Source organism: Solanum lycopersicum, chromosome 1, assembly GCF_036512215.1.
Source record: "Solanum lycopersicum chromosome 1, SLM_r2.1".
NCBI lineage: Eukaryota > Viridiplantae > Streptophyta > Magnoliopsida > Solanales > Solanaceae > Solanum > Solanum lycopersicum.
Genome location: NC_090800.1, coordinates 42,552,922 through 42,574,729, shown reverse-complemented (window position 1 = coordinate 42,574,729; position 21,808 = coordinate 42,552,922). Strand labels below are relative to the sequence as shown.

The 21,808-nt window shown below is 39.5% G+C and overlaps 1 protein-coding gene across 1 annotated transcript; it reads left to right on the top strand.

Moving 5' to 3' along the window:
- The first annotated feature begins 3,332 nt into the window (after positions 1–3,332).
- LOC138342058 (uncharacterized) lies at positions 3,333–4,387 on the top strand. Its single transcript, XM_069294242.1, has 3 exons — positions 3,333–3,769; positions 3,968–4,148; positions 4,250–4,387. Exons 1-3 carry the CDS (start codon positions 3,333–3,335, stop codon positions 4,385–4,387), a joined length of 756 nt encoding a protein of 251 aa, XP_069150343.1.
- Positions 4,388–21,808: the final 17,421 nt, after the last annotated feature.

Genomic DNA, 21,808 nt, shown 5'->3' with positions numbered 1-21,808 from the left:
GGTGAACCACCCCTTTTCAGTGTGGGGCAGACACTGATTTCATGTTAACTCACATGATCTAGGTTCATTTTAATCGGCGAACCACCCGTTTTGGTGTGGGGAAAACACTGGATTTCATGTTAGCTCACATGGTGTTAATGCTAAAGATTTATTAAAGAAAGTAAGAAAGAAAGAAGAATAAATGTGAGTTCAAAGTGAACTAAGAAAGAAAGAGCTTAAAGTATATCAAATCATTAGTGGTTGATAAGAATAAAGTTTTATCAAATTATTGGCTTATGCCAATAAATATATATGCTCGAGTATCTTCACCTTATTAAAATGATCAAATAATTGGCCTAGCCAATAAAGATTGGCTTATAAAGATTTCATGCCAAATTTAACAAGAATGGAAATAATAACTAGTGAGTAAGGTAGTCAAAACATTTCCTTAGTCCGTTGGACAACTTACTTGATTCATTGAAGGTATGGGAATACAATGAATCATTGAACTCGTAAGTAAAACATAGGATCAAAGGAGATCATTGAACTACACAACGAAAAGAAAAAAGACTGAAAAATAAACTAAGGCATAGGAGTAGAGCTCTCAGCATAAGAGGGAGCAAAAATAATATTTTTGTTTGAGTTGTTTTAAAATTATGTTCATGATTCCAAGGTCTTATGTAGATAATGAGTTGTGTGATTTAAATGCATGAAAATACGTCATATTCATAGCATGATTCATAAATAACGAATTAGGAAAGTAAAGTGACTTCGCTTTCCAGAAATGGCATGTTGATATAGGAAGAGCTTTCCTTGATCATGCATAGTCCTTTTGTGTTTATGTGAATACACCCATACTTAGTACAAGTGTATACTAACCCCTATACTTTACTATTTTTATATGTGCATGTTCTTGAAGAAGATTGAAGATAAGTTGAAGCGGTTCGGACTAGTATCTCCAGACCTTTGGTAGGTCCTCTTGAGTTCGAGGATGCTACGTTTATTATTCTAGAATTAGTACATTAGACATAGATAGTGGATGTTGTCCCTAGCGTTTCCTTTCACACTGTTGTTCTAAACTTTTTTATTAAGGCCGTTTGGCAAACTATTATTATATTATGGATTCTTTCATTTCGATTGTTTAATCTAATATAGATGGTTATTTAGTTGAGATTATTAGTATATCACTCTTATGCAATAATTATATGAAATCTAAGTACACTTCAATAAGTATTAAAAAGTTCTAAATTTTCTGCAAAAATTTTAACTGTATGATTGTGATGAAAGCTAAAAAGAGACTTGTCCGCGACCTCTAAGAGATTAACGATGCCGGTCTCATCTGGGGTCTAGATTCTGGGTGTGACAAACTTGATATCAGAGCATCAATTTAAATTACCTAGGAAATAAGGCTCAAAACAACCATGTTGCATAGTTTCTAGCTTATGGTTGTTAAGTGCACTACAACCATGACTTAGAGACTAAGTGATGTTCAGAATCTTCCCTTCTTCTACTCTATATCGTGCTGTGTAGAGCTTTGATATTTTGTGTCATTCGCGCATCAAACTTCCTTTTTGTGTGTGCGTGTAGAAAAATGAACACAAGAAGAAACACCAGGCAGGAGAAGTCAGCTGTTGTGGTCACTGGTAACTTGCTTCTCTTTTCTTTTCCTGTGTATACATTGTTAGATCTAGGATCCACTTTGTCTTTTGTTACTACATCAGTAGCTAGCAAATTTGACTTACTTCCTGAGATTTTGCATGAGCCTTTTCTAGTTAGTACTCCCATAGGAGACAGCATTAGAGCTGAAAGAGTTTATAGAGATTGTCGAATAACTATTCTTGATAAAGTCACCTATGCTGGCATAATAGAATTAATCATGCTTGACTTTGATATAATTTTGGGTATAGATTGGCTCCATAAGTGTTATGCTACCATAGGCTGTTGAAACAGGGTTGTAATGTTTCAGTTTCCTAATGAGTTAGAGCTTGAGTGGAAGGGCGTAGTTCAAATCCAACAAGACAAATAGTTTCCAATCTTAAAGCCAATAATATGTTATCTAAGGGGTATTTATACCACTTAGTAAGAGTCAATGACTTAGAGCATGAGTTTCATTCCATAGACTCTATGTCCATAGTGAATGAGTTTCAAGATGTCTTTTCGAAGGATTTACCAGGAATTCCTCCTGAATGCAAAAATTGATTTTGGTGTTGACTTAGATTGCAAAACCAAACCAATTTCCTTTCCTTTTTATAGAATGGCTCCAGCTGAACGAGCATATTCCTATGGGGTTCTGCAGTGTTGTTCTTTAAGAAAATGGATGGAACTCTTAAAATGTGTATCGATTATCAATAACTCAACAAAGTCACTATAAAGAACAAATACCCTCTTCCAAAAATTGATGATCTATTTGATCAGCTCCAAGGTTCAAGTTTCTTTTCTAAAAAAACAGATCTCCGATCAGGGAATAATCAGCTTAAAGTAAGATAAGCGTACATTCCTAAGACTGCCTTTCGTACTAGGTATGGTCATTTTGAGTTTCTTGTCATGTCATTTGATTCTCTAACGCACCAGCCGCATTTATGGACCTTGTGAATAGGGTCTTCCGAGAGTACCTTGATTCGTTTTTTCATAGTATTCATAGATCAAATCCTCATATACTCTATGACCAAAGAAGAGCATGAACAGAATTTGAGAATGACATTGCAAGTACTCAGGGAACATCAGATGTATGCGACATTCAACAAATGTGAGTTTTTGATTTGATTAGTGACCTTCCTTGGTCATGTTGTGTCTGACCAGGGTGTAGAGGTTGATCCTAAAAAGATTGAGGCTGTAAAGAATTGGCTAAGACCCCTCACTCCTACATACATCCGGAGTTTCTCGGGTTTGGATAATTACTATCGCAGGTTTGTTAAGGGCTTTTCCTCAATTGCTTCTCCATTGACAACTTTAACAAAGAATAAGGCAAAGTTTGAGTGTTTGAAACTTGTGAAAAGAGCTTCCATGAGCTCAAAGACCGACTCACTTCATCCCTTGTTCTCACATTGACGAGGAGTGGTGTAGGGTATGTGATATACTGTGATGCTTCTCGAGTAGGTTTGGGATGTGTTCTTATGCTGGATGGCGAGGTGATTAAATATGCATCAATACAATTGAAAATCCACCAGAAGAATTACCCTACCCATGATCTTGAGTTAGTTGTCATGATATTTGCATTAAAATTTTTGAGATATTACTTATATGGTGTACATGTTTATGTATTTACTGACCATAAACGTCCTCAGTATGTTTTTACACAGAGAGAATTGAATATTCGTTAGATAAGATATCTAGAGCTGCTCAAGGATTATGACATGAATGTCCACTATCACCCAGGTAAGGCCAAAGTAGTGGATGATTCGTTGAGCCGATTGAGCATGGGCAGTGTGTCTCATATTGATGATGAGAAGAAGGAGCTGGTTAAAGAGTTACACCAATTTGCCAGGTTTGGTGTACGGCTGGTAGATACACCAAGTGGGGGTGTTTCGGTTCATTCCAGTTCTGAATCCTCATTTATTATAGATGTTAAAGATAAGAAGCATCTCGACCCAGTGCTCATGGAGTTGAAAGACTCAGTGTTGAGTAAGCTGAATGAATCATTCTTCCTTGGGGAGGACGGTGTGTATAGATACCAGGGCAGATTTTGTGTGCCCAATATTGATAATCTGAGAACAAATATTATTACAGAGGCTCATGGCTCTAGGTTCCACCAAGATGTATCATCATCTCAAGGAGATCTATTGGTGGGAAGGTATGAAGCGAGATATTTCTATGTTTGTGGAGGAGTGCCCCAATTGCCAGCAGGTTAAGGTCGAACACCTTAAGCCTAGAGGTTTTGCCCAGTCGATTGAGATCCCAACATGGAAGTGAGAGGCTATTAATATGGATATTCTTGTTGGTCTATCCAGACCAGGATACTGCATGATTCGTTTTGGGTCATTGTTGACAGGATGACCAAGTCTACTCACCTCATACCTGTGAAGTCCACTTATAAGGCCGAAGATTATGACAAGTTGTATATTGATGAGATAGTGAGGTGGCATGGAATTCCTTTATCTATCATTTCGGATAGGGGAGCCCAGTTCACTTCTCACTTTTGGAGATCTTTCCAAAAGAACTTGGGTACACAGGTGAAGCTCAGTCTACGTTTCATCCCCATACGGATGGAAAAGCATCATGTACCAATCATACCCTTGAAGACATGCTGAGAGCATGTGTTATTGACTTCAAGGGGAGTTGGGATGATCACTTGCCACTGATTGAGTTCTCTTATAATAATAGCTACCATTCCAGTATTGGGATGGTACCTTTTGAAGCACTGTATGGCAGGAGATGTAGGTTTCCAGTTGGGTGGTTTGAGGTAGGATAGTCTTCCATCCTTTGGCCCTGAGATCATACATGGGGATGTGGAAAAGGTGAGAATGATCAAAGATAGATTCGATACTTGCTTACAGTCGTCAAAAATCCTATGCTGATAACACGTAGAGAGCTCTTGAATTTGAGGTAGGTGATCAAGTTTACCTGAAGATATCACCCATGAAAGGGGTGATGAGGTTTGGTAAGGAAGGTAAGTTGAGTCCAAGGTATATAGGTCTTTATGAGATCTTACAGCATGTAGGGAATGTTTACTATGAACTGAAATTACCAAATGACTTGGCTTATGTTCATCTAGTGTTTCAAATTTCGATTCTTAAAAAGTGTCTACGTGATCTAGCATCCATTCTGCTGTTGAGGGGCTATGAATTTATGAGAACCTTTCTTACAAAGAGGTTCAAATTGAAATTTTAGATCGCCAAGTGAAGCGGCTAAGGAACAAGGAGGTTGTCACCGTAAAAGTGTTATGGAGGAACCACCTTGTTGAGGAAGCAACAAGGCCGAGGACTATATGATATCTCGCCACCCTCACTTGTTCAATTCTTGAGGTCAGATATACTCTTCCTAAGTCTAATTTTGTTTATGAGATTCTAAATTTTAGTGCATTAGTCGGTTTTTGTGTTTTAAGTCCATAACTGTATGTTTTTGTTATGCCTCGTATTTTTTTTATACGTAGTGCGCATCATGATCTAGTAGACGTAAGTCCGGGGAATGAGATTTTATTTTAAGTTACAAGTGATTAAAGAAATATTAGGCAAGGATGTTAATTCCAAATGTGATATTAAGTATGATTTGGCTAATGTAAGTGCCATTAACTTTAAGTGAGGATTAATTAGTGGCTGCTTAGGATTAATTTAATCCAGTGGGTCCCACCACTCAAGGTAAAAATTAAAAAGATCAGATTATGAGCTGGCCTTAGTGGACAGGTGTAGAGGGGGGCTGCCTCCACTTCATACTATTAAATGCGGTGGAGAAATCCACTCTCTGCTAAATAAAGTGGTGAAATGCATTGCTGCATATCATCTTCTTCTTCACCACTTATTTTAGGCAGCCATGGAAATGGAGAAACCAACCCTGCAACTCTTGGCCAGCAACTGCAAATAATTTGGTTAGTAATCTCCTTGTTTGGTGTGTTAATTATTTAGAATACCTTTGTTAATTATCCATTAATTTTAATAAGGGGGCGTGACCAGTAGCTTAGGAAGTTTGTTTTAGTTATTGAATGTACTAAGTATGAATGGAAACCATAATCGGATTATTAGTGGTGTCGTGTTGGTGCTTGGGCTGTTTTGATTAAAGCAAACTGCGGGAAAATTCTGTTTTGGCATTATGTATATGTTAATGTGATTATGAGTATATACTCCAAAGGATGAATACGATAAGGTAGATGTGTTGCGAATTATAAAAAGAGTTATCGCTCGGTGTGTCGTTGCTTCACTGCTATGGTTGTCGAGACGGAACTGTTTTGGGGAGGGGGCTGTTTAATATGATTCGTTGGGTTATATGTGTTATTGGTATTGCTGTGGATAATTTGGGTTGTTGTCGTATTGGGACGAAGTAAGGAAAATAGGGGAAGTGCTGCCAAATTTTCGTTCGATTATTAGCTAGCTTACAAGAAAGTAAAGCGCGATGTTTATCTAACTGCGGGACGATTGTTGCTTGTTATAGATTAATAGCTTGAGCAGTAAATATTGGACGTGCGGCTCGATTATATGGTATGTAACGTTGTCCCTTCTTTCTTTGTTTGGGATGACTTTTAAAAATAAGCGAATAACGAACAGGTTTGATACTTACCTCTAGAGCGTCTAGGTGACGTATATTCTTGCTTCCACAATTATTCCTCTATATATCGTCTATGTCTAAGGATATGATGATCTCTCATATCTATGGTAGTGCTTCATAAAATCGTTGAGATTTTACGTTTCCATATCGTATTAAAGGTTCATAATCTTGATAAAACATTAATCTTTGGTAATACTCCTTGCTGGTTCACGCTGATTGTTCTATTGAGTTATAAGAAATGATTTTAATTGCATATGGTTTCTCATAATATTCTGCTCGTGCATAGGGTCATTTATCATTTCACCGAGTCCCGGGCCGGGTAATGTTCGTGCGGAGTTTCTTGCATATGTCACCGAGTTCCTCACTAGAGGGCCGGGTATGTATATTATATATATGATTGGTGATGAGGATGGTCATGATGATGATGATGACGGAGATGACGTGATGATTATTTTGTCGAGCCCCTTACTAGGGAAGATGGGCACCTTATATGTTAAATATATGCATGATTTTCACTTAAAAGGGTATATGTGTAGCGATATTTTGTTTCGACTTGCCATATTGGTATCCTGTCATATTTACCTTATGCTTTACATACTCAGTACATTGTCCGTACTGACCCCCTTTCCTCAGGGGGCTGCGTTTCATGCCTGCAGGTGTAGACGCACAGTTCGGTGATCCTCCCGCATAGGATATCTACTCTGCTGATTGGGAGAGCTCCACTGTTCCGGAGCCCAGTTGTTTTGGTACATAACTTTTTGTGTAGTCTTTTGCTCGTCTATGGGTATGGCGGGGGCCCTGTACCATCGAGTTTCACTACTGTACTCTTAGAGGTCTGTGGACATTATGTGGGTTGTATATATATGTTTTGGATAATGGTCTGGACATGGTTTGTTTGGGATGTCCGCTTGTACAGGGGCAGCCTTGTCGGCTGCGTACATCATTGTGTATTGTGTAGTGGCAACCTTGTCGGCTTACGTATGTTATTATGCTTTGAATAGTGGCGGCCTTGTCGGCTCGCGTGTGCTGTTATGGTTGAATGGTTATGACTCCTTATGAGACAGGTCCTCTTTATATATATATGACGTTGGGGTTGGCTTGATTTGATTAAATTCCATATTGTGTTAGTTTCAGTTGGTTATACTTAGCTGGTTTGTATGTGGGTGTCCCAAACGGGCACTAGTCACGGCCCACCGGGTTAGGTTGTGACAGTTTTATACTTGCACTATATGAGTAAATATGAGTTCATTCTTGAATTTATGTTGTTGTATTTGTACAGCATTGACATGATTTTTGTGTTACATGAATTGTGATGTGCATTGAATTTAAGTAAGATTGGGAAGGAAGTTCCTCAATCTCAGATATGAAGCTTTAGATAAGCTTAGAATGATATCCTTCATCCAGAGTAAGTTGTGAATCAAATATTCAAAAAGATAAAGTGTCAAGTATGTTGATGTGTTTTCAAAAATACCCCCTTTGTTTCAAAATGATGTGTAGTGTCATTCGGGAATGAATGTTCTTAAGGGGGGATAATGTAACATTCCAAAAAATGTACTCGTCTAGGTGAAGATCAATTAAGTTTTAAGATAGGTATTGGGGCACATAGGTATTGTGTCGTGTAGGTGCTTGGACTGTTTTGATTAAAGCAAACTACAAGAAAATTCTGTTTTGGCATTATGTATATGTTGAATGTGATTATGAGTATATACTCCAAAGGATGAATACGATAAGGTAGATGTGTTGCGAATTATAAAACGATTTATCGCTCGGTGTTTCGTTGCTTCGCTGCTATGGTTGCCGAGACGGAACTGTTTTGGGGAGGGGGCTGTTTAATATGATTCGTTGGGTTATATGTGTTATTGGTATGCTGTGGATAATTTGGGTTGTTGTCGGATCGGGACGAAGTAAGGAAAATAGGGGAAGTGCTGCTGAATTTTCGTTCGATTATTAGCTAGCTTACAAGAAAGTAAAGCGCGATGTTTATCTAACTGCGGCACGATTGTTGCTTGTTATAGATTAATAGCTTGAGCAGTAAATATTGGCATGCGGCTCGATTAGACGGTATGTAACGCTGTCCCTTCTTTCTTTGTTTGGCATGACTTTTAAAAATAAACGAATAACGGACAGGTTTGATACTTACCTCTAGAGCGTCTAGGTGACGTATATTCTTGCTTCCACAATTATTCCTCTATATATCGGCTATGTCTAAGGATATGATGATCTCTCATATCTATGGTAGTGCTTCATAGAGTCATTGAGATTTTACGTTTCCATATCGTATTAAAAGTTCATAATCTTGATAAATCATTAATCTTTGGTAATACTCCTTGCTGGTTCACGCTGATTGTTCTATTGAGTTATAAGAAATGATTTTAATTGCATATGGTTGCTCATAATATTCTGCTCGTGCATAGAGTCATTTATCATTTCACCGAGTCCCGGGCCGGGTAATGTTCGTGCGGAGTTTCTTGCATATGTCACCGAGTTCCTCACTAGAGGGCCGGGTATGTATATTATATATATGATTGGTGATGAGGATTGTTATGATGATGATGATGACGGAGATGACGTGATGATTATTTTGCCGAGCCCTTTACTAGGGAAGCTGGGCACCTTATATGTTAAGGATATGCATGATTTTCACTTAAAAGGGTACATGTGTAGCGATATTTTGTTTCAACTTGCCATATTGGTATCCTGTCATCTTTACCTTATGCTTTACATACTCAATTGTCCGTACTGACCCCCCTTTCCTCGGGGGGCTGCGTTTCATGCCCCCAGGTGTAGACACACAGTTCGGCGATCCTCCCGCCTAGGATATCTACTCTGCTGATTGGGAGAGCTCCACTGTTCCAGAGCCCAGTCGTTTTGGTACATAACTTTTGTGTAGTCTTTTGCTCGTCTATGGGTATGGCTAGGCCCTGTCCCGTCGAGTTTCACTAATGTACTCTTAGAGGTCTGTGGACATTATGTGGGTTGTATATATATGTTTTGGATAATGGTCTGGACATGGTTTGTTTGGGATGTCCGCTTGTACAGGGGCAGCCTTGTCGGCTGCGTACATCATGGTGTATTGTGTAGTGGCGGCCTTGTCGGCTCACGTATGCTGTTATGGTTGAATGGTTACGACTCCTTATGAGACAGGTCCTCTTTATATATATATGACGTTGGGGTTCGCTTGATTTAATTAAATTCCATATTGTCTTAGTTTCAGTTGATTATACTTAACAGGTTTGTATGTGGGTGTCCAAAACGGGCACTAGTCACGGCACATTAGGTTGGGTCGTGATAAAGAGTGGTATCAGAGCGGTTCTTCCTCGGAAGTGTCTACAGACCGTGTCTAGTAGAGTCTTGTTTATCCGTGTGTTGTGCACCACATCTATAAATAGGAAGCTACAGGACATTTAGGATGTCATTCTTTCTTCTTATTCTAGGTCGTGCGATAAAGCTATATTAACAGGATAATCCCTCTCTAACGAATCCGTGTGTTTTCAGCTATGCCTCCAAAGAAAGCGACAGCCGCCCAGAAGGGAAAATCGGTAGCAGAAGGTACTAGTCAGACCCGAAGAGTTACTAGGGCCAGTGCCCAGTCTATGCCTGGTATTATGCTCCAGTTGGAGAGCTCTGCTACACCGCCACCACAAGAGGAGCTTAGAGCAGCAGCAGCTCCAGTTCGGGGGACACCACCAGCCCCCGAGGCCCCAACACCTGAACCTCCAGCTCCTCAGTCAGGGGCAGAGGATAGGGCCATGAGAGATGTCGTTCAATTGCTGACTAGATTAGTGGCAGATCAGGCTCGCAGGCATGGACTAGGAGTTGATCATGCGGACAGATCTGATAGCTTAAGGGCTCGTGACTTCTTAAGTTGTAATCCTCCAGAGTTCTTTGGGTCAAGGCCCCAGGATGATCCGCAAGAGTTTATTCGTCAGATGCAGCGTACATTGAGGATAATCAAGGCTTCGGAGACCGAGTCTATTGAGTTGGCTACGTATCGTTTGCGGATGTAGCTATTAATTGGTATGAGTCTTGGGAGTTATCTAGGGGTGAGGGTGCTCCTCCAGCGGTATGGGATGAATTTGTGGAGGCTTTCCAGGGACACTTCCTGCCTCCATAGATGAAGCGAGCTAGAGTCGATAGATTCTTACATTTGAAGCAAAATGGCAGGAGCATTCGAGAGTATAGCCTCGAGTTTGATTCATTGGCTAGGCATGCACCTACTATTGTGGCTGATATGGCAGAAAGGGTACATCGTTATGTGATGGGATTGGATCGTTATCTGATTGACGATTGTATGGAAGTGACTCTTCAGCCAGGTATGGACATTGCTCGATTGCAGGCATATGCACAGGGGGTAGAGGATCGGCACTGGGGACGTCAGCTAGATAGAGATTATAATAGAGGCCAGCAAAAGAGGGCTAGATCAGCAGGTTATCCTGACGAGTTTCGAAGCGGGCAGTCTCAGCAGCATGTTAGATTTTCTTCCCAGCCAGCACAGAGTGCACCCCCACGTTTCATGGGTAGGGGGTTCGATCGTATGGGATATTCAGAAGCTGGTCAAAGCTCTAGGGCATCAAGGTCACAAATGGGCAGGGGTTTGAGCCAATCGAGGCCACCTTTGCCTCGGTGTTCTTGTTGTGGTAAGTCTCATCCTGGGGAATGTCGTTGGGCTACGGGTGCGTGTTTTTCTTGCGGCCGTCAGGGCCATACTATGAGGGAGTGTCACCTTAGAAGTAGTGCAGATGGTATGGCACAGCCTACAGGGTCCGTTGCTGGTTCATTTCTTCTGTGGCTATGCGCCCTACGGGGCAGGGTATTCAGGCGCCAACATGCCGTGGTAGAGGACGTGGTGGAGCTTCCAGTTCTAGCGGTCCCTCGAACCATATATATGCTTTGACTAATAGGAAAGATCAGGAGGCGTCACCTAATGTGATTACAGGTATATTATCACTATTCTCCCGAAGTGTGTATGCATTGATAGACCCAGGTTCCACCTTATCATATATATCTCCCTTTGTTTCTAATAGGATCGGAATAGAGTCTGATTTGATAGAACCATTTGAGGTAGCTACACCTATAGGAGATTTTGTCATAGCTACACGAGTATATAGGAATTGTTCAGTAGTTATATATAGTCGTCGTACTGTAGCAGATCTAATAGAGTTAAATATGATTGAGTTTGATATTATCATGGGTATGGATTGGTTTGTTATGCTAATGTTGATTGCAGAGGAAAGATAGTTCGATTTCAATTTCTAGGGGAACCGATTATAGAGTTGAAGGGAAGTACAGTATCGCCGAAAGGTAAAATCATTTCATACCTCAAGTCCGGAAAGATGGTTAGAAAAGGCTATATTTACCATCTGATTCATGTGCATGACATAAAGGCAGAGGCACCGACTCTTCAATCAGTCCCGGTAGTTAATGAATTTCCCGATGTATTCCCCGAGGAACTTCTAGGCCTTCCTCTAGAATGGGAGATAGAGTTTACTATAGATGTACTGCCAGATACCAAGCCTATATCTATACCTCCTTATAGAATGGTACCTGCGGAGTTGAAAGAATTGAAAGAGCAATTGAGGGATTTGCTAGAAAAGGGCTTCATCAGGCCTAGTACGTCACCTTGGGGGCACTGGTACTGTTTGTGAGGAAGAAGGATGGGTCGCTGCGGATGTGCATTGATTATAGGCAGTTGAACAAAGTAACAATAAAGAACAGGTATCCCCTCCCAAGGATTGACGATCTATTTGACCAGTTGCAGGGTGCAAAGTGTTTTTCAAAGATAGACTTGCGGTCAGGTTATCATCAGGTGCGGGTAAGGGAGGCAGATATTCCAAAGATGACATTCCGGACCCGATATGGGCATTATGAGTTTAGAGTGCTGTCTTTTGGGCTGACTAATGCTCCAGCGGTGTTCATGGATTTAATGAATCGAGTATTTAAATCATTCCTTGATATGTTTGTTATTGTATTTATAGACGATATTCTGGTCTATTCACGTTCAGAAGAGGAACATGCAGACCATTTAAGGACGGTACTTAGGGTGCTTCAGCACCAGAAGTTGTATGCTAAATTTTCTAAGTGCGAGTTCTGATTGACTTCAGTGGCATTCTTGGGGCATATTGTTGGAGCTGATGGTATTCGGGTAGACACGCAGAAGATTGAGGCGGTAAAGACTTGGCCCAGACCTACGACACCTACTGAGGTACGCAGCTTTCTGGGGTTAGCAGGATATTAAAGGAGATTCGTAGAAAAGTTTGCCTCAATTTCAGCGCCTTTGACAAGGCTAACTCAAAAGGCAGCCATGTTCCAGTGGACTGATGCTTGTGAGCAAAGCTTCCAGCTATTGAAAGACAAATTGACTACAGCTCCAATCCTAACTCTTCCGGAGGGACCAGACGGCTATGTTATTTATTGTGATGCTTCGGGTGTTGGGCTAGGATGTGTATTGATGCAGCATGGCAAAGTTATAGCCTATGCCTCCCGACAACTTAGGAAGCATAAAAAGAACTATCCTACTCACGATCTGGAGTTAGCGGTCGTGGTTCATGCCTTGAAGATATGGAGACATTATTTATATGGTGTCCATGTGGACATCTATACAGATCATAAGAGTCTCCAATACATCTTTAAATAGAAGGAGCTGAACTTACGACAGAGGCGGCGGTTAGAGTTGCTAAAGGACTATGATGTTGATATTTTATATCATCCAGGGAAAGCGAATGTTGTAGCAGATGCTCTTAGACGTAAGTCCATGGGTAGCTTGACAGATGTACAACCAGAAAGGAGGGATATGGTTTGAGAGATTCAACGGCTATCCAACCTTGGAGTCCGTCTAGCTAATTCGGAAGATAGTAGAGTTTCTATTCGAGAGGTTGCTGAGTCCTCAATCATAGATGAGGTAAAGAGACACCAATACAAGGACCCTATTCTGGCACAGTATAGAGATGCAGCTCTTCAAAAGGAAAAGACCCCATTTAAGGTTACACCTGACGGAGTGTTACTATATGAAGGCAGACTGTGTGTACCCGATACTGCGGGGCTACGACAGCAGGTTATGGGAGAGGCACACTCTGCCCGTTATTCTATTCACCCAGGGTCAACGAAAATGTATCATGACCTCAGATGCTTATATTGGTGGGATGGCTTGAAAAAGGATATAGCGGAGTTTGTTGCTCAGTGCCCGAATTGTCAACAAGTCAAGATCGAACATCAAAAGCCTGGTGGATTATTACAGGAGATAGAGATCCCGACTTGGAAATGGGAGATGATTAATATGGACTTCATTATAGGCTTACCTCGCACTCAACGGAAGTATGACTCTATATGGGTTATTGTAGATAGGCTGACGAAATTGGCCCATTTTCTTCCAGTCAGGACTACTTATTCGGCTGAAGATTATGCGAGGTTATATGTCAGGGAGATAGAGAGACTTCATGGGGTTCCCACGTCCATTATATCAGACAGAGGAGCTCAATTTACAGCCAACTTTTGGAGATCGTTTCAGAAGGGTTTGGGGACACAAGTGAACCTTAGCACAGCATTTCACCCTCAGACGGATGGGCAGGCTGAGCGTACTATTCAGACACTAGAAGATATGTTGTGGGCCTGTATTATTGACTTCAAAGGTAGCTGGGATGACCACTTGCCGCTCATTGAGTTTGCCTATTATAATAGCTACCATTCTAGTATCCAGATGGCACCGTACGAGGCCTTATATGGGAGGAAGTGCAGATCACCTATTGGTTGGTTTGATGTTGGCGAGACTAAGTTAATAGGCCCGGATGTGATTCAGCAAGTTGTTGACAAGGTGAAGCTTATTCAAGAAAGATTATTAGCAGCCCAGAGTCGACAGAAGTCATATGCAGATAATCGGCGTCGAGATTTGGAGTTTCAGATTGGTGACTGGGTATTCCTGAAGGTATCACCCATGAGGGGTGTGATGAGATTCGGCAGGAAGGGGAAGCTCAGTCCGAGATACATTGGGCCTTATCAGATTGTTCGCAGGAGAGGCAAGGTTGCCTATGAGTTGGATCTACCATCTGATTTGGAGGCAGTACATCCAGTCTTCCATGTATCGATGCTATGTAAATGTATTGGTGATCCTTCTAGAGTATTCCCCGTAGATGATATTCAAGTAACAGAGGAGTTGTCATATGAGGAGAAACCTATGGCTATACTTGATCGTCAGGTTAGAAGGTTACGTACTAAGGATGTGGCTTCCGTCAAAGTGTTGTGGCAAAATAACAATAGGGAGGAGATGACTTGACTATATTGATAGATAATGAGATTATGTAGCTGTGAGGCATCTGTAAGTTACGGAATGCAGGTTAATAGGTATAACTTTTAGAGAGACCTCGCTGGAATATGTTTTTGCAAGACGCTAACTTAACATTCGAGGACGAATGTTCCTAAAGGGGGAAGGATGTTATGCCTCGTCTTTTTTTTATACGTAGTGTGCATCGTGATCTAGTAGACGTGAGTCCGGGGAATAAGATTTTATTTTAAGTTCCAAGTGATTAAAGAAATATTAGGCAAGGATGTTATTTCCAAATGTGATATTAAGTATGAGTTGGCTAAGGTAAGTGTCATTAACTTTAAGTGAGGGATTAATTAGTGGCTAATTTGGATTGATTTAATCCAATGGGCCCCACCACTCATAATTGGTGGCTGATTAGGATTAATTTAATCCAGTGGGCCCCACCACTCAAGGCAAAAATTAAAAAGGGATCAGATTGTGAGCTGGCCTTAGTGGACAGGTGTAGAGGGGGGCTGCCTCCACTTCATACTATTAAATGAGGTGGAGAAATCCACTCCATGCTAAATAAAGTGGTGAAATGCATTGCTGCATATCATCTTCTTCTTCACCACTTGTCTTAGGCAGCCATGGAAATGGAGAAACCAACCCTGTAACTCTTGGCCAGCAGCTGCAAATAATTTGGTTAGTAATCTCCTTGTTTGGTGTGTTAATTCTTTAGAATACCTTTGTTAATTATCCATTAATTTTAAGAAGGGGGCGTGACCAGTAGCTTAGGAAGTTTGTTTTAGTTATTGAATGCGCTAAGTATGAACAGAAACCATAATTGGATTATTAGTGGTGTCGTGTTGGTGCTTGGACTGTTTTGATTAAAGCAAACTGCAGGAAAATTCTGTTTGGGCATTATGTATATGTTGAATGTGATTATGAGTATATACTCCAAAGGATGAATACGATAAGGTAGATGTGTTGCGAATTATAAAATGAGTTATTGCTCGGTGTGTCGTTGCTTCGCTGCTATGGTTGCCGAGACGGAACTGTTTTGGGGAGGGGGCTGTTTAATATGATTCATTGGGTTATATGTGTTATTTGTATTGCTGTGGATAATTTGGGTTGTTGTCGGATTGGGACGAAGTAAGGAAAATAGGGGAAGTGCTGCCGAATTTTCGTTAGATTATTAGCTAGCTTACAAGAAAGTAAAGCGTGATGTTTATCTAACTGCACCACGATTGGTTCTTGTTATAGATTAATAGCTTGAGCAGTAAATATTGGACGTGCGGCTCGATTATACGGTATGTAACGATGTCCCTTCTTTCTTTGTTTGACATGACTTTTAAAAATAAGCGAATAACGGACAGGTTTGATACTTACCTCTAGAGCGTCTAGGTGACGTATATTCTTGCTTCCACAATTATTCCTCCATATATCGGCTATGTCTAAGGCTATGATGATCTCTCATATCTATGGTAGTGCTTCATAGAGTCATTGAGATTTTACGTTTCCATATCGTATTAAAGGTTCATAATCTTGATAAATCATTAATCTTTGGTAATACTCCTTGCTGGTTCACGCTGATATTCTGCTCGTGCATAGAGTCATTTATCATTTCACCGAGTCCCGGGCCGGGTAATGTTCGTGCAGAGTTTCTTGCATATGTCACCGAGTTCCTCATTAAAGGGCCGGGTATGTATATTATATATATGATTGGTGATGAGGATGGTTATGATGATGATGATGACGAAGATGACGTGATGATTATTTTGCCGAGCCCCTTACTAGGGAAGCTGGGCACCTTATATGTTAAGGATATGCATGATTTTCACTTAAAAGGGTATATGTGTAGCGATATTTTGTTTCAACTTGCCATATTGGTATCCTGTCATCTTTACCTTATGCTTTACATACTCAGTACATTGTCCGTACTGACCTCCCTTTCCTCGGGGGGCTGCGTTTCATGCCCCCTGGTGTAGACGCACAGTTCGGCGATCCTCCCGCCTAGGATATCTACTCTGCTGATTGGGAGAGCTCCACTGCTCCGGAGCCTAGTCGTTTTGGTACATAACTTTTGTGTAGTCTTTTGCTCGTCTATGGGTATGGCGGGGCCCTGTCCCGTCGAGTTTCACTAATGTACTCTTAGAAGTCTGTGGACATTATGTGGGTTGTATATATATGTTTTGGATAATGGTCTGGACATGGTTTGTTTGGGATGTCCGTTTGTACAGGGGCAGCCTTGTCGGCTGCGTACATCATGGTGTATTGTGTAGTGGCGGCCTTGTCGGCTCGCGTATGCTGTTATGGTTGAATGGTTACGACTCCTTATGAGACAGGTCCTCTTTATATATATATATGACGTTGGGGTTGGCTTGATTTGATTAAATTCCATATTGTCTTAGTTTCAGTTAATTATACTTAGCAGGTTTGTATGTGGGTGTCCAAAACGGGCACTAGTCACGGCCCATTGGGTTGGGTCGTGATATGATTTATGCCAATAAATTGGCTTAAAATGTTGTTTTTAGAATATGATATAAAATTGGCTAATGACTATGATATACCAAATTAAGCATGACCAATGTAACTCAGTAAATTCATAACCAAGGGTATTCCAATCATTGGGATAAGTCCCAACATACCCTATACGAATGAACTATGAATATAGTAGTACATTGAATAAGTTTATAACTTTCATAAAGAATGGTGTAAGGCTACAAAATGACATTGAGAAAGATAAGGTGAGTAATGACATAACTTAAAGCTTTTGAGTTATGAAATTGACCAGATTGGGGTGTTAAAGGAAGTGAGACAAGTATCACTTGCACCTAGACGATAATGTTAAAGATACTCACATAAGAGGGTGTTAGAAATCATGAGACAAGTCTCATCAACACTATGATGATAATGTAAGGTTTAAAGTTCACATTCATCAAGTAAATAAAGGAATGACAAGTCATCCATTGAGTTAAGCATACCTCACTTTAAAAGCAAGCTTCCATAATGTATGAGTCAACTCTAAAAGTTATAAAGTATAAGAAATTGAGCAAAGCAGCGATTGACTAGCAATAAGCTTATGCAAGCACATATAATCCTCATGAGATGAGGCTAAAACCAAGGTGGATAAGTAGTCTCCAAAATCTCCTAGTCTTTGAACTATGTTTCCAACATAGGAACTAGCTAGTAGATTCCACCTAAGAGAGCTAGGTAGTATTCGGTTTCACTTTGGTAGATGAACCACCCCTTTTTCAGTGTGGGGAAGACACTGGATTTCATGTTTACCTCACTTGATCTATGTTTGTTAATGCTCAAATAAAGTATTAGATTTCACTTTATCTGTGAACCACCTCTTTTCGGTGTGGGAAGACACTGGACTTGGTTTCACTTTAGCCAGTGAATCACCCCTTTTCAGTGCAGGGCAGACACTAGATTTCATGTTAACTTACATGATTGAGGTACACTTTGATCGGAGAACCACCCATTTTCGGTGTGGGATAAACACTAGATTTCATATTAGCTCACATGATCTTAATGATAAAAATTTCTTTAAGAAAGTAAGAAAGAAAGAAGAAGAAATGTAAGTTCAAAGTGAACTAAGAAAGCAAGAGCTTAAAGTATATCAAATCATAAGTTTATAAGAATGAAGTTTTAACAAGTTATTGGCTTATGCGAATATAGATATATGCTCTTCACATTATGGAAATGATCAAATAATTGGCTTAGCCAATAAAGATTGTCATATAAATATTTCATGCCCAATTTATCAAGAATGAAAAGAATAACTTGTGAGTAAGGTAGTCAAAACATTTCTTTAGTCTTTTGGCTTACTTACTTGATTCATTGTAGGTATGGGACTACAATGAATCATTATACTCATAAATAAAACATAGGATCAAAGAAGATCATTAAAATATACAACGAAAAGAAGAAAAGACCGAAAAATAAACTAAGGCATGGGAGTAGAGCTCTCGCATAAGAGGGAGCAAATATAATAATTTTAGTTCTAGTTGTTTAAAAATTATGATCATGATTCCAAGGTCTTTTGTTCATATATAAAATGAGTTGTGTGCTTTAAATGCATGAAAATATATCATATTCATAGCATGATTCATAAATAACGAATTAGGAAAGTAAAGTGACTTCGCTCTCTAGAAATGGCATGTAGCTATAGGAAAAGCTTTCTTGATCATGCATAGTTCTTATGTGTTTATGTGCATGCACCAATACTTAGTACATGTGTGTACTAACCCCTATAATATTACTATTTTTATAGGTGCAGGTTCTTGAAGAAGATTGAAGATACGTTGAAGTTGTTCGGACTAGTATCTCCAGACTTTTGCTAGGTCCCATAGTTCGGGGAAGCTACGTTTATTATTATAGATTTAGTACATTAGACATAGCTAGTGGATGTTGTTCTAGAGTTTACTTTCGAATGGTTGTTCTAAGCTTTTTTTATTAAGGAAATTTGGTAAACTATTATTATATTATGGATCATTTCATTTTGATTGTTTAATCTACTATAGATGGTTGTTTAGTTGAGCTTATTAGTATACCACTCTTATGAAGTAAGTATGTGAAGTCTAAGTACACTACAATAAATATCAAAAATTTTGAATTTTCCACAAAAATTTAACTGTATGATTGTGTGAAAGGTAAGAAGAGGTTTGTCTGCGACTTCAGAGAGGTTAACGACACTTGGCTCATATGGGGTCCAGATTCCGGGTGTGACACTTCCTTGATATGACATAATGCTCAAATTTATATGAAATGTTCCTAATATGTATCGAAGAGTATTTGAGGTGGAAACGTCCTGTCAAAACTCCCCAAGACCAACCAAAGGGTCCTTGAGGAGGATCCAACCTTCGGCTGACAAACTGCCAAAGGCACCAGCATTTGTTCCTTGGTGAAATAGGTCCACATCGCAGGCTTGGTCCTCCATATATCAAAAAGTTTGTCCTCGTCGCGGACACAACGCAGACTCAACTACCCCGGAAGTTATTTTCAAAAAAAACATGCAGGAACAACTCCGCATCGTGAACTTTATCCTCAACGAAGATTTCAAAAATGAAAGTTGAGTTTGACATATTTAAAATTCCAAAATAAGTGTGGAGGTGTTTAACCCCTTTCACAAGTCAAAACCCCAACACAAAATGAGAAAATCAAAATCCCAAAAGCTCTCTTCTCTTCCAAATTTTCTCAAACCTCTATTGGAGGGAAAACTTAAGGTTCAAGTTATGGGCTATATTTCTCATGGGTATTCAATAAAAAAGTTATGGTGATCCTTCATCCTTAGTTATCCATTCATCTAAGGAGTCAATCAAGGATTTTCAAATGTGATTCAAAGACAAAAATTCCCAATTTTGAATCTAGTCATGAATTTACTGTCAAATTGATTTCGAAAGCATTCTAATGATGAATTTATGATTAATAAATGATTTTAAGATGAATATGAATCCAATTCCATGAATAACCAATGACCCTCCTAAATTTTTAAACTGACCTATAATGTGGGTGTTGTGATCTTGACTCTTTGTTGATTGAATCATGATTCAATCATGTTATATTGACTATTACTATTATTATTCATGCGAATCGGATATGAATTTTTGATGAGTTACCAATGATGATCAAGGTTTAGGGAATCGGTAAATGATCTTTGTTCCTCTACTTTCTATCGACTTGATGAAGTAGTGTACCGATTGTGATCTTGAAACCATGATGTTAAAAGTATGATTTTATGTAATGGTACCTTTATATACTTTTTTATACATGTATTGATGCTGAATGAGGCTAATTGATCAATGATGATCAAAAATTGGAGGAATTGAAAGTTTTCCCTATTCTCTCTACTTTTCAATAAAATTGTTAGATGTTAGGCCTTGTATGGCATTGTGTGGTAAGGTCCACTTATGGGGGTGGTTTTTACCTTATTTTCATTCTATATGTAATATGATCATGGCCTTGAAGGCAGTTGTATCTTGCAAGTGTGGTTGTGATGATCACAAATGTGAAGTATTATTCCTAGTCCCCAATGCTAGTTCATGATATAGGTTATATTTATGATGATTTCTATATGTGAATAAAGATGTTAGGGTTAGGGTTCTATATGTTTGACTTGGTTGAGGTCTATTGATTATTGGTGACTTATTATGTAGCATAACCCCTATATATGAACCTCTACATGATTGTGTGGTCTTAAGCATGATTAGGAGTCTTAGATTCGAGTAACGAAGATGTCTTGTCTCCTATGTTATAATGTTGTTGTGTGTAATCTAGAGTTCCTACTACTTTATATGTGACTTTATTATGGTTTAAGGTACTTTAATGTACATTAACTTTGTAAGGTGGTTGCCTCAATGTTAGGATTGTTACCATTATGTGATCATGTTGTCCAATGTACACACACACCTCATGCATGCTTACAAGTAGTATAGGTTCATGGTGTCTAATGAAGGGATAATTTTCATATACACTAATGTCTAATACTATGCATGTGGAGTACATGCCCATGAAGTATGAATGTACCTCTTAACGAGGATGACTTGATAGGTGTACTAGTATGGACAAGGGTATGGGACCTTGTCTATGCATTGCACATGTATGCCTTGATAGGATACTTCCTAGGTTTATTCTATATGTACATGAATATGAATGAATGGTTAAGTGATGAGCATGTCTTATATGCATGAACGAAGTAAAGTATAAACATAAGTTGGTCAAAGGTATTTATGTGAAACGTTTTCTCACAAATAAGTAGACACACACGTGAAAACGTGTCCATTATGCATGTATGATGATCTACTCAATAGATGGGCTCTTGAAAGGTGTTCGCAAGAGTATCCTAAACTAGATGGTGCTTGAATATGCTATGTCCATGTCAAAGGTTTTCTCACATAAATTAGGTTGATAAAAGGACTCTCTCATCTATAACCTATGAGCTAAGCATATAAGGGGTTAACTCTCCTAAGCCTATATCTTATAAAGTAATGAATATAAAGGCTTTTCAATAAAATGAACTTAGCTTAGCATTGAGTAAACTTGAATATGAGGGGTGCCCCTTCCCAATGTGGGAAGTCTTATTCGCCAAAGTCCTCACTAAGTATGTTTGAGGTCATGGGACTTCACATGTATATTGCATTAGTAGGCATAGATTGGATTGTGAGTAAGGTCTTATAATGGTTTATGTGAAGTGAAGTTAGCATGTGTGCAAGTTGAACATAGTTTACTGTAATTGTTGTGGGAGTCTAGACTTGAAAGTTTCTTATGATATGTTATACTTCTAGGACTGCATGTTTTGAGTTAGGAAGGTTGTATGTATGAGTACCTTGTGGCCTTAAGGTGATGCATTGCACCAAGTATCACTAGGGGGTTACTTGTGAAGTTAATGAGTTG

Bases quoted from the DNA above. Each gene is read 5' to 3' on its own strand.
- LOC138342058 (XM_069294242.1), top strand. From the start codon at position 3,333: ATGAATGTCCACTATCACCCAGGTAAGGCCAAAGTAGTGGATGATTCG. The intron at 3,770-3,967 runs GTATGAAGCGAG...CATTGTTGACAG, and splicing joins GGAGATCTATTGGTGGGAAG to GATGACCAAGTCTACTCACC. The intron at 4,149-4,249 runs GTGAAGCTCAGT...ATTGACTTCAAG, and splicing joins AAAAGAACTTGGGTACACAG to GGGAGTTGGGATGATCACTT.